The sequence below is a fragment of the Sphaeramia orbicularis genome, chromosome 22 (assembly GCF_902148855.1).
Source record: "Sphaeramia orbicularis chromosome 22, fSphaOr1.1, whole genome shotgun sequence".
Taxonomy (NCBI): Eukaryota; Metazoa; Chordata; class Actinopteri; order Kurtiformes; family Apogonidae; genus Sphaeramia; species Sphaeramia orbicularis.
The window spans coordinates 34,129,295-34,143,383 of NC_043978.1; the positions used below are offsets into that span (position 1 = coordinate 34,129,295).

At 39.9% G+C, this 14,089-nt stretch overlaps 1 protein-coding gene across 1 annotated transcript in view; it reads left to right on the top strand.

The window, feature by feature from the left end:
- LOC115413820 (latent-transforming growth factor beta-binding protein 2) overlaps positions 1-14,089 on the top strand; it is a 94,193-nt gene that overhangs the window by 38,971 nt on the left and 41,133 nt on the right. Inside the window, 3 exon segments of the mRNA XM_030126928.1 lie at positions 1,088-1,294; positions 2,645-2,928; positions 4,357-4,459. Of these exon segments, the coding sequence (XP_029982788.1) occupies positions 1,088-1,294; positions 2,645-2,928; positions 4,357-4,459 (594 nt within the window).

Consider the following 14,089-nt stretch of genomic DNA (forward strand, 5'->3'; position numbering starts at 1 on the left):
GATTACAGGACTGTGGGGCTTTGGTGGGACTATACACTCTGTAGCCATGTAGTTAATGATTAAATAAAAAGGTGATTAACCCATAAAGACCCAGCCACTGACGACCAAAACCATCAACTGAGCTAAAATGTTTGACTTCTGAACCACTAAACCTACTAATACATGTAAAGAATTGGTGTAAAATGCAGTTTATCATCTTTTCATAGTCACCAGATATGACCCATTTGAACGTTCAGAGGCTCGATAGTGAACATGGAAACACCGACATCTTCTACAACATTGATTCACCAGGAAAACCCATGGAGTTGGATCAATGACAGTCATATCAATCAAATTTTATTTATATATCGCCAAATCGTAACGAAAGTTATCTCATGACACTTTACAAATCGAGCCGGTCGAAACCAGACTCTCAAGCCAGTGCACAGAAACCCAACAGAAGTGAGTGGAGACACTTGGTTTATGTTCAGTTATTAATATATTTTGCTGAAAAAGTAACCTTTTCTTCAGTTTTCTCTGTTTTTGATATAATAAGCTTCAACTTTAATCTGAGATTTAATGAATATCTATATGATCAGTAAATTAAATATAGGAAAATACCTGATTTTCACTGAAAAAATAAAAAAAAACACAGAGGATAATGTTATAATAAATTGTGATAAGTCAATTCAGAAAAGTTAAATATAGAGAAAAAAAATTTTTGGAACTGCCACAGTAGTAAAACTGGGTCTTTGTGGGTTAAAGAAGGTGGCCAGTGAAGTGGAGTACCACGGTTCTTGCCTTGGGGTAAAATTGAAACCCAATAAACATCATGTGGAATGAGGTGTTTGGCTGCACCAGAGTAGAGAACAGCATGACCATTGCTAACCATGTGCAAACAAAGCCTGTCCACACAAAGCCTCAGCACATGCCCTTCCTATTAGAACTACTCCTCCAGTAACTTATTAGAGCTACAGATCCCTATGTACGCAGATGCCTAAATCTGCGTAGTGAAATGTGGAGTACTGCATATACTCATGAATCTCTCAATACTCTAAGCAACTTGTCTTTTTATCTCTCACCTGCTCACTTCTTTTCTTTAATGTAGTCTTTTGTCAGATCCCCTGTCTCAATGGAGGCCGCTGCATTGGCAGGGATCTCTGCTGGTGTCCATCAAACTCAACAGGGAAGTTTTGCCACTTGCCATCACAGCCTCCTGCCAGATCCAGTCCTCATGGTCATAAGGATTCCAACCAACATGGACAAAAACAGGCCTCACGTTCAATGTACACTCTGCCACTGTCCAATCAGCAAGGTAATCACCAAAAATAGTGGTCAAAAAAGGGACTGTCTCACTGTATTATTTGCCAGCTGATGTTTTACATGTGGCCATGCTTTGCTAAAATTCCTGCATTTGTCAAGCTTTTCATTCTCATACATGTTTTTAATCCTCAATATGAATTGTCAGAAGTAGCGAAACACTAGATGGGTTTTGTTGTACATATGTTATTGGCTTAAAACTCTCTGAAACCTCACAAAAGCATTTCACTTTGCATTTTGTTTTTATTTTGGGTACACACATGGCTACAACATGTAATGAAAAACCCTTGTTTCACCATTGAGCTGGTGTTCAGCGGATTGGTATGGGTTTCAATGACATCACTTCACAGTTTTTTATTTAATGGACATAGGTTTTCACACAAGTTACTGTGTAATGTTCTGCTTTGAGTGCCAGCGGTGGACTCCACTTTAAGTAAAACACGTAATAGATGAGTCAGTGGAAGACCTCATGTTGTTCGTACAATGCTGCTTTTATCAAGGAGGAGTGAATATTGAAAACAGAGCAAAGCAACATCATGAAGTCATCAGACGAATTATCAAAGAGAAAGTTTCGCTCACTTTTCATCCGTCTTGGTGTCATTTTTTTTATTTCCTTAACACTTGGCTCTTTACTCTGTCTGACAGTAAGTAGAAGCAGAAGATCCTGCTTAGATACTTTAAATTCTACCAGAATACTTTCACTCTTCTTTTAACATTAATATTTATAATTAAAAAACATGAGCCAAATGTCTGTGGAATATTGTCTTGATACAAAAGAAAAACTATCCATCCTTTCCACTTGCTTTATACTGTGTACACACGGAGGCACTTTCATGTCCAGGATCTCGATAAGGTCTACTTCTTCCCCTTGGACTCACGCTGCCATTTGTCTTTGAGACTATGATTCATGAATTCGGGTCACAATTCTGGGAAAAAGCCCTGGCACTCCCTGAAGATAGATGCTTCTCCTCTGTCAGACAGACAAAAGAGCTCATTCTCCACATTGCAACATTTTCTCAGCTCTTCAGGAAATCTGTTTTTGGGCTTTAAGATGATTTGATTTAAACCAGCGAATCCGAAACTCTTTGTGTTGTTGTTTTGTAGCATCTTAATAGTGTCTTCACTGTTGGAAATCCCCTTGTTGAAGATCTCATAACTTGGTGATGAATCAAGCTCAGTTTATGTTGAACAAGTTTATGCAGGATGTTAGCTGATAGCTGTCAAACTGCAGTATGTATACACAGCTTTTATCCCTTGGCTTAAGATGCTTCTACTTACATTATTCAAAATTTGAAACTATAAACCATCACTGTATTGTATAAACTATACGTCTCTGCTCCTCCAGTGTCCCTCCACCCATCCTTGGTGAACGTCCACATACAGCACCCCCCTGAGGCTGAGGTCCACATCCACCAAGTAGCTCGTGTGCAGCCTGGGCAGAGACCAGCCACCACTGAGGGGGCTCACTCAGTCCAGCAGCGCTCCCAACCTGGGAATGGACACGAACACAGCGATGAGCACAGCAGCAGACACCAGCACTCCAATGGCAACGACTATGGCCACGTCAGGCCAAACACCCGTCAGAATGGAAATGTGGGAAGATGCTTTCAGGAAACAGTTGACGGACAGGTATTGTGTTAAGTCATTAAAATGCAGTCTGTATATGTCAACACTAGCTGATGTAAGCCACATGGTGTGTCATGATCCATCATGGGTGTTGAAACCAATGGGAGAAAGTGTTGTATAGCACAGGTACAAATGTACCACAGGTACCTTTATGTTCAAATCTCATCACCTTCTCTCGTAGCAGCCGTCTGAACAGGAAACGCGCCCGTGGATAAGATTTATATACTGTCAAGTATTTATGGGCTCTGACCACACTGGCCATCTCATGTTCCACCAGGTCCCCAGCATAGGCATGTTATGAGTTAGGATGAGTTTGGGAAATGGGTTTAACTTGAAATTAGGCCCATGTGGTCCTTCTCCTTGTGATTCCGACTGGGACACTTTCTTGTGGTTTATATGGTAATATGCACACAGTAGGGCATGTACAGCAGATTTACTGTCCTTTGCATTGGCAGGATAATGTATCAGAGTGAGAAAGGAGCCAGGAAGGCACTAGATTTGAATGACAGTCCGTGAGTTTAGCTAATCTCAGGTTTAAGACAACATCAGCTAGCTTGGCTGTGATCAGGTTTTATGTCTGACTTTTTAGCCTTAGGTGTTCATTTGTAACAACAGAGTTAAATACAATGGAGTATGATTTGCCAGCATTATTTCGTGAGCAGGTTTATTACCTCCGCCAAGGAGGTTATGTTTTTGCCAGGGTTTGTTTGTTTGTTTGTTTGTCTGTCCGTTAGTGTGCAACATAACTCAAAAAGTTATGGACAGATTTGGATGAAATCTTCAGGGTTTGTTGGAAATGGGATAAGGAAGAAATGATTAAATTTTGGTGGTGATCGGGGGTGGGGGGGCGCCACTGATCAGCCTTGGCAGAGGTCTGCGCTCTCCGAGTGCTTCTAGTTTGTGCTGGACTACAACTTTTCTATTCTCTCACCTGGTTTTATTGAAAGCTTGAAATTAAACCGTCCAATCATGTTATTTCCTAAGAGTTTCAGTAGAATAGCCCCAAAAGACAACATTCAAAAGATTCAGCCTGCAATTTCCCCTCTTGTATGCCAGTATAAAAGTTTGGTATTTTGCACAGGAATATTTTTTGTTGCCTCTTGAGTTTCATAAATCTCTATTGGCCAACCATCCAGTGAGTACATAAGGTCTGATAGGAATCTCGTCACAATTAGCCAAATGCTTTAATAAAGCATGCCAGGAGGTTTGTACTTATTCCTTAGCCTCATTGTTTATGACCTTCTCTAGCTAACTGGTCTCAGATGTGTCTGGTTGCTTTCACAGATACGTAGGTACACACGCATTCACTGACACACCAACAAAAACTGTCCATGCCAACACACACATTTGCATGAGCACGCATGCAATAACATCTAACACTCATTCTCAAAAGTCACTTTTTGGATCTGATGCGTATGTGTGTTATTGCAGTGTGGCAAGCCTCTGCCAGGCCTAACCAAACAGGATGATTGCTGTGGAAGTGTGGGAGCCTCCTGGGGTCTAAACAAATGCCAAAAGTGTCCAACAAAACCAGGTAAGCCCTCCTGACTAAAGCCATGAGATCCGAGCAATGTTTTTGTTCCACTCAGTTCCATTACGTACTTAAATCTAATTTAACCATAATCTGGTCTAACTCCGTTTTATTTGCTTCTCTTATGCTCTTGGTATCTTAGATTTGTTTTTTTATCTCGTGTTTTGCTATTCGCCTTGGTTCATAACAACAAAATGCAGCAAAGATCTACTTTCCATTCCAGGTAGAATATTGTGCATAGTCAATATTAGAGGTTTTTACCTGCAAGGGGTGTTATATCTCTCTACAGCAGTTTTTTATGCTTTGTTGATCTGACATCACATAAACCTGCTAACTGACTTCATTATATATAGCCATTTTTGCTTTAATATAACCAAAACTAAAAACTAAATAAAACACATTTGACTTGATGATGACAGCCCCACAAGAGTGTGACCCTCCCTCTAAGCAGAATGGCCTTGAAGAAAAAGGAAACAAACAACCTCAACTTAGATTCTTCCGTACCAGTGTTGCAGTAGGTTTGAGAAACAGCAGCAGGGTATTTATGGGAAGTGACATCCCTCACTATAGATGCAGTCTCTCGCTGCACTGATTAAGGATTTGTTATTAAGAAACTAAGGTGGCACAGAGGGACTATTCTCAGTTTTGTCTTTGCTCTTATATTTGGGCCATTCCTGCTCTCTTTAACCAGACTTTAATCAGGCACAGACATTATCCTTCTCCATCTATCACTGATGCCGATCCATTCCTCTTTCCTCATTCTCTGTCTCCCCCGGTATGTCAGACTCCTGCTCTTCCTACGTCTCCGGCACGATCTCTTTTGGCTCCCAGATGTTTTCCTCTACGCTCTCTTTGAAGTTACAGTAGAGAAACAAAGTGAATGCTCTGTTCGCTCATTTTTTTGGGTTGTTTTGGGGGCAGCATGCTGTAGGCCCAGGTCACACGCAGGCAGGGAAAAGAGGATATGAAAAGGATGAAAAATTAAGTCAAAATAAAGGCATACGCTACAGTACGTCCCAGAAGTCTTGGAGGGAGCTTTAATAAGAGAAATGCTTTGAATTCCTCCAGAGTGTTATTGTTCTGAGTTTAGACATTTGGCTAGATCTGTAAGCTGCATACCTCATTTTCTGGCTCAGATATCCTCTATGATTCCTTATGTGTTTGACAGAAGTGATATGCAACCTGTAGAATAACCTCTGGAAGACGGTGCTGTTTATTTAATTTTTTTTTACATACCTCATTGTCAATGGATCAGTTGTCAGTTCACAATGTGATGAAAAGTCATATAGCTTCATGAAAGTCTCTTGTGTTTTTTGTTGAGTATGTGATAATGATGTCATGAAAGCCCAGTTAGTATTTGGGCTTGTAATGCTACCACTGGTCAGTTAGTAGTAAAATACACTGAGAACAAGCATAGCTGCCCTCTTTTTTTTTTTTTTTTTTTTTCCATTTTTACTGCAGTTACAGATGATGTCAACATAACCACAATTTTTTTTGGCAGGCAGATTTTAGTTTGTTTCTCAGTGTTTCACTTAAGACACATCTTTCTACTATCCCATTATACACCCATCCCATGCATTGCTGTGTAGGTTTCCTCATACTGAATGACATAACAGTGATTAACAGTGTTTTAAAAGTAATGTGAGGTCATAATATTTAATAAATATGTGAATGTACAGTATATGCATTTTTGACAACAGTATATGGATGGGTGATATTATTACACTCGGAGGACCTTATGTAATTGCAGTGTCATTAAGGAGAAAAAAAAGTGTGTGTGTTTATGTGTGTGTGTGTGTGTGTGTGTGTGGGGGGGGGGGTAAGACTGATGGTATGGAAGCATGAATGCCAGCATGTCCCCATCTCAGTGGGAGCTGAAGCCTTGTAGGAGCCAGTGCCTTTAAAAATCACATGCTGAGGATTCTTGGTGTGTAATGAGATCCAGATCAACCAGAGCAGGCGGTAGTCAACTCCCTCGTTCTGGTTCTAATGATGAGATGAACTGAAAAAAAAACCAAAAAAAAAAAACTGCCCTCTGCTTTCTGAAGATTTTAGGCATCTCTGGAATTGCGATTACTAATAAAGATGACATATAGTCAGCCTATTTTCAAGTCGAAAATATCAAAGATGATTGGAAATGACTTTATGATAATGTTTCTATCAATACTGATTGAATTCAACTGAAACATTACTCACATAGTTATTTGTGAAATCCATGAACTCCATCTTGTGTTGATTTTGAGTGTTTATGTAAATACCAAAAGACTAAGAGTTCTTTTATCACACTCCTCCTTAAGCTAAATAAGTTCTTGTAAAACCTTTTTGGATTAGTTGCACCATCACAGAGCTAAAAACAGGGCTGTGTGTCTAAGCTCATGGAAAATTGACTTTCTACACTTGCATGGTTCTCACAGGACTGCTGTAGATTATATTTGAAGCACTTAAAATGAACCTTAATATTCATCCAAACATTATAGGTATCATTTTACAACTTTTTTATTGCTTTTATTTTTCATACTTTAACTACATTTTACTGATATTACTTATGTACTTTCACAAAAAATTCAGTGCATAGTGTTTATTACCATCTAGGTAATAATCAAGGATCCAAATGGCAACCTGTTGTTGTCCCCTTCCCCTATGATGGTCACTAAACATGCTAACAACATTCACATTTCTCATTAAAGCCAGTGTCTGGTTTATCCACCATAGGATCTTTGGTTAAGTGTGGTCCACACTCAGACATATTAGATGACACTGTATACTAGATACTATAGGCCAAAATAAAACACAGAATAAAGTAAAAGAAGAGAAAGTCAATTTTGTGCAATAGAAAGCAAGTGGCGCATCGTGGTGAACACAATGGAGCAAACCTGCTCCATATTTAGATATAAATGGCACATTCTCAGTTATTTTCATATGATATTGAAAACATTATCTAATATAACCCAATCAGGGCGACATTGTCTTTTCTTGAAACTGTTCTTGTATGACTATTTATTTTATTTTATTTTATTTTGACTATTTTAAGGCAATCCTGATTTTAGTTTTTTTTGTTTTTTTGTTTTTTTTTTACTTTTTAAGACCTCTATATTGTTTATTTATTTGTTTTATTAAGTTCCTTCTACATGGAATTCTGCTGATGTTTCTCTTTATTTTTGATCAGTGCAATAACAATGTATATATCTGTTATCTGTATCAAAAATCCCCCCAAATCTTAAGCACCAAACCTTTAAGTACGGTGTTGAGGGCAAATCCTTTGCCTGTAGAACAGTATTTTCACAGTGTGGTATTAATGTTAGCACTTAAAACTTCATTGTTGATGCTCCTTTAGTGTCTGAGGAAAACAAATCTTTTCAGCATTTCAGCATAATTGAAGAGGGAAGAAGACTTCTGCACCTAGCTTCTAGTTTCAGGCTGTTGAAAATCTTCCCAGTGACAAGGGGTTTTCTTTGATTATAGGTGTTTTCAGACAAGGGGTTTTATATATATATATATATATATATATATATATATATATTTATATATATATATATATATATACACACACACACACACACACATATATATTAGGGGGTTAAATATGTGATTGACAGCTGTAAAAGCCAATAGATGTGATTCTATCAGATGTAATGCTATTCCATAGCTCATCACAGAAGAAAAAGGCAGCTCCTATAACAATAATATTATGTCTTCCCTTTTCCATAGCAGTACAAAGTGGTGCAGGTCTTTTTTATGTTTAGTCTTCTGATTTGGACACAGAAGAGAGAGGTGCAGAAAATCATTTTCTCCTGTTTTTGCCTCCCACAGCGTTAAGTAAAGATTCTGAATACTTCAAGTATTAATAAAGTAAGGTAAGGTTCCCCAACCTGACTGAATGCTAGCTGCTGTAGCCTGAGTCTGACCCATACTGTAGAGTGTTGGCATGACTCTGTATAATTGTGCGGGCAGCCCCTCCCTCACAGTGCATTTCACAGCTAATGGAATTCTGTAAGCTGTTTGTCTCCCCAACTGTCATTGCTGGGCAACATCCCTCTCTGTGACTCTCTCCATCTGTGATGCTGGGAGGCTTCCCAGGGAGCCAGAACCAATGTCCCCTGGGTCTTAAAGAAACCACCACACCCACAGGAGCTTTGGCTTCCTCTGACTTTACCTCCCTATGTCAACGGGGTCATCATGATGTCACTGCTCCAGAGCCGTCTTTGCTCCGCCCTCTATTCCACCACACTCTACCTCAGTATCTGTGGGAGTTGCCCGCCTGTTTCTGCTCCCTCTCCTCTCTCTGTAATGAGGACACTATTTTTCATGAGGTTTAGATCAATAAAGTAAGATGAGGAAAATAAGGAGGGGGCCTGCAGAACTCCACAACTTCCAAATCTTCCCACATGAACTCTTCCCTCCCAGATCCCCTAACCATTCCCCAGATATTGTCTGACATGCATTGAGGGGCCAAAGCCTTCGCTTATTGCTTTTTATTAGCACTGATCAAACGGGAACACTTGTTAATGACCAACAAAAACCAGAGATGTGATGACTTCTTTGCCTCATAAATAGGCAGTGAGAGAACACATGCTTTGGAATGGCTCCACAGCAGCTTCTCAAAGTGATTAGAAAGAGACGTCACATCACTTTGACAGCACTTGATTCACTGATGTTGACATAGTGTTATCCTTTTACAACTAGAATGATGGAATCTATTAGCTGGGCAGCGGTGTGGCTAATCATGGCAGAACAGAACCTGCCAACATGAGAAATAAATCCCAGTTGGAGGCAGATGGATATGAAAGTTTTGCTGCATTTCTTAATTGGATACAAGCTATGTTAAGCATATTTTTATTGGGAATGTACCATGGCATGCCTTCTTCTGGAAGCAGCCCAGGTGGTTAATATTCCGCAGTGAATTGGAGATTATAAAGGAATGTGGGTCTGTTTTAAATGTGTGTTTGATGCGGGTAACACTGCCTCCAGCATCTTGGAAAAAGGGCGTTAAGCAAAATTGTCAAACTACTAGCAGAGATTTGAAATGCATACTTTAACGGAAATATGTATTTAGTACATTACTGAATAAAAACGAATAAGAACAATATGAGATATGTTTTGAGTGAAGATTAAATGTTGCAGAAAAATGAAATTGTCTCCTTGTGAATGCTTTTTGACGTGTTCCATGAGTTGATTCTGTCGGGGAAATACGAAGCTAACTCTTGATGATTGGGCCAATAGGTTGTAGTTTGTACGCTGGTGTCTGTTTGAGCAACAGGATGCTGATGTTACTCTCATACATCCTGATGCATTAGCCATTGGTTCACCAGCAGCATCACATGATTTTCAGGGATTGTGATAGCGATGGGAATCAAAAACCAGTTCTTTTTGAGAACTGTTTCCCAGTAGCTCAATTTCTCGGAATCATTTGCCTGCCTGCTTAACAGTTCTGCTTATTGATTCTGTGTTCGCTGCGCATGTGTGATGACATACGCTCCATTGTTTTGGTTTTGAACGTAGCCAACGTGGCATCAAGGCAGAAATGCTCCAAAGTATGGCTATATTTCACGTGAAAAGATGACACCAGGGCCACTTGTAACACTTACAAAGCCTCAATTTCTTCAAAGAGGGGAAATACCACCAATACATTAAAACATTAAATGTTTTAATGTATTGGTGGTATTTCCCCCCAGATTTTGTCCACGCAGCATGCAATTCATGTGCAGGAATGTCACATGTTTGATACGCTACTTAGCAATGCTTGTGAATCTAGCAGCAGAGCAAACACCAGGGCGTCATCCAGGCCTGGTTCGGGGGGGGGCAGGCAGGCAACAAACATCCTGTCCCCTCAAATAAAAGTTTCCAAAGTAAGGGAAAAGGAAAATGAAGTGCACAACAGCAGGAGACATACATGAATTTGTAAAGTGTCTTAAGTTTCACTTTCACTTTCACTTTGTACAGTCATATGGTGTGTGTGTGTGTGTGTGTCCTCCGCCCCCCCAGGGTCATCTGTTATTATTATTTGTGCATACTGTATGTCATTTTTTCTATGCAGAGATGGAAATATAAAAGACAGTTAATGCAAACAATGAGAATCAATTAGAGAATCGATAAGGAATCAGATCGATAAGCAAAATCAATAATGGAATCGGAATTGTTAAATTCTTATCAATTCCCATCCCTAGTTTGTAATACTGACGACGCCAGAATGGCAAAAGTGGCATGTGCCAAAGACATTCTGTTTGGAAAGCAAATGACTTCCCTTTAAGCTGTTTGCTCAAATCAAGCATTGGCTCAGAGGCCAAGCAAAGATACCTTTGCCATCCTCGAAACCTGAAAACCTCCATGGTGATTAAAGTGCAGTTTGCCCCTGGTTTTCTCTCTGCGGCACCAGTTTGTCCCATGGCGGCCTGTCAGAAAATAAATTGCTGGAAAGGGTCCTGAGGAGGTCTTGGCTTAGGTGTTGGTTGTTTCCTATGGACTGGCCCCCAGTGGGATAGAAAGGAACACTGTCTCCTGTTGAAGTCTTGTGGATGGCATCCATCCCTTCTCCCTTTGTCTCCCACATGTTTTCTAGTTTTCCAGTCACTAAAGGGCAGAAGCCAAACACTGAGGTTACCTCATAGAAGGTCCCAAGGGAAGCTGGTGAGGGGCTCTTAGTCCTGTGATTGATGGACCACATCCTTCCCATCTTAGTAGAACAGCCCGAAGGCCGGGTGGTCCACAGAATGATTGTACCAAATTAGCAATTAATGATTTCTGTGCAGCTGAATAACCCATCTAACTAAACCTCTCCTCTTTCATCCACCCTACTACCTGTCTTTCAGACATCTATTATTTTGCATAAGCTCTACTTTTATTCAGATGCCCCATAACAGTCTCAGCAGTTAATTTTGGAAAAAATATGGAGAACGCTCAATTGCTTTTAGACTTAATTTTAAAACAACTCAGTTTTAACAGCAACTCTAATCAAGGAATCCCAAGGAATTTGATTACACGTTACAGGTCATAGATTTCAGGCAAATATTATTGAGCAGTTGCCAGTGGAATGCAAGACACAATTGAATGGAGACGGACAATAAATTAGTGAAGGGTGACAAAGTCTTTTGTGGAACAGGACTAAATAGATGGGCAACAGTCGGAAGTTTCTGTCTGTGCTCTCAACGGATACAGACCAGTCTGGTTCTAAACTCTTTGTAACCATGGGTGACACTAATGATGCGCAGCTTGAGCTCACTCTTGCAAGCCACTGCCTGTGTAGTTCGATGTTTTCTACGCAAATGACTACAGAAACAACCGTGAGAACAGACACATTATTAGATTTTCTCTGTAATGTTTTGTGTGAACACATAAAAGTTAAATAGTGCTTGTGATAACTTTATGTAAATGTTCAGAAGATATGTTTCTGATTTACAGTAGCCTAGTATTTAGACACTTCTAAAGTCATGACTTCTCAAACTTACCTTCAAAATTCCTTACATCAAACAGACAAGTCTCCCTGTTCTTTATTAAAAATGAACCCTACAGAGGACTACTAGCATTCAGAAGGGCTGTTGTCACATCTCAATGCTGACTTTCAGCAACTGATGTAAACAAGTTGCCCCAAGGGGAACATGTGCTAAACCTAATCTTGAAAATTAGCAAATTACATTGTAAGTGCTCATAAACTTTTATGAACATATAGTGTAAATGTGTCTTCTGTGCGTGCCAATAAGATAATTGTTAACTGCTGGTATAAAATTTAGGCTGTCTACACTTTTTGCAACATCTTAATCTTTTTGAAGCAGTTTGAAGATGGTTAATTTTAAGAAGCTAAAACAAACTCACGGTGCATCATGGTGTTACTGAATACTGTCCTCTCATCCCTGTTAATAAGCTTTATTGAGACTCAAGGTCCTTCTCCACAGGGCTTCTCTCGGCATGTGCACTCTGCTGTCACACAGGCCAGACTTTCTTCCTGATCCCATCACTGCAGGTGGGCTTACCCACCGCCCCAACCACAACACCTCATTACTCTGAAACTTTAAGAGGGGGTGGGTGGGGGGCGAGGGTGTGGAGCAAGATGAGGAGGTGAGCAGACAGGAACAAGGGCATTGCTTTGATACATGTAGCCCCTCTCTTGTCGCCCCCTTAAACACTGACCCAGTTCTGCCCTGTCAAGCCTCAGGTAAATTGACCCTGCCTGGTCCACTGGGTCTCAGCAGGATCATAACATAACTCAGCTTGCAGTACCTCATTTTCAGAAAGCCTCTGTGTGGCACACATTCCAGTCACTCCTGGGAAAATGACACAAATGCATGACCAATTGCCGAGTTTTGTTTTGACTGTACTTATTTACTACATTGCAGTGTTGGTATTCTGTACATTGTGAGGGCTGATTGTTTTGGACAGTAAGTTTAGGATGTCAAGTCAGGTCAAATGGGGTGTAATTATTTTCACTTGTGCAACTTCTCAACCAAATACAGAGGAACACTGTAGAGTTTCATTGTTTGAGAGGTGGCCAAAGTGGACAGGAGATTTATAGAAATGTAAAAATAATCTCACCACCCTGCTGTTTTACCCAAATGAATAACTATTTGTCCACAGTCCACATGCATCCAGATATCCAGCCACGTCACGCCAGAGATCCATGTCAGTCAATCAGATCAACACTTTGCTGCCTGCTAAAGCGCTCATCACAAACACAGTATCACATTTCTCCTTTTCCCTTTCTCCATTTCCCAGAGTACTCTGCCAGGGGGAGAGATGTGTTTCTTTGTTGGCAAGGCTATAAGTGTAGTTTTTTGCGTGCGTCACTTTTCTTCTCAACCTCTTGTCACCGTGGCAGCAATTTCAAAGCAAGGCTACACTGTACTTTGGTAAAATCTTGTTTTTTCTGGCCATGGTTGTCAGTCGTCATTTGTTTCTGTTTTCTGTGAGTGGGAAATGTTGAATACCATTTTTCCTCTCTAGATTTAACCTCAGTGGGGAGTGATGTAAGTTTAAGAATATTTTAGTGAAGGAATGGACTCCAATAGAGTGTATGTTACAGTTATTTTTTAAGAAATCATATATAATTTTTTTTTCTGAAAATGTGAAATATATATTCACTACATTAACAAACTTAACATGTTTGCAATTAATTTATGAAATAAACAGTATTATCCTTATGTTTTTACAACAAAACAACTGTGAAAATGCAACACTCTCCTCTGACAGCTGTTTCCTGTTGCAAATGAAGTAAGTAGATGGATGGACAGACGACAGACAGTCAAATGGAAGTGATCACATAACTTCTTTGGCAAAGTTTATAATGATTGTCAATAAATTATGGTTTTAATTACCGGGAAGGGTAATGGAAAGTACTATCATCACTTTGAGCTGTCTTGACTTGAGAAACTGTCTTCATTCCAATAAGTATGTTGGGGTTTTTTTTAGAGCTTTTTCTTATCCAGCAATCATTCTCTGTGAAACCACTAGTTTCTCCCTCTTTCAGTCAACCATACAGACACACACTCAAACACACATTTTACACTCTTGCCATGCCATATGATAGTCACATTGACCCCTCTGTACAATTAATGAAGCATGCTGGGGCTCAGCTGGGTGCTGAATGAGTAATGACATGAAGGTTTCAGTGACAGTATGGCCGCACTGGGGCATTAACAAACACGC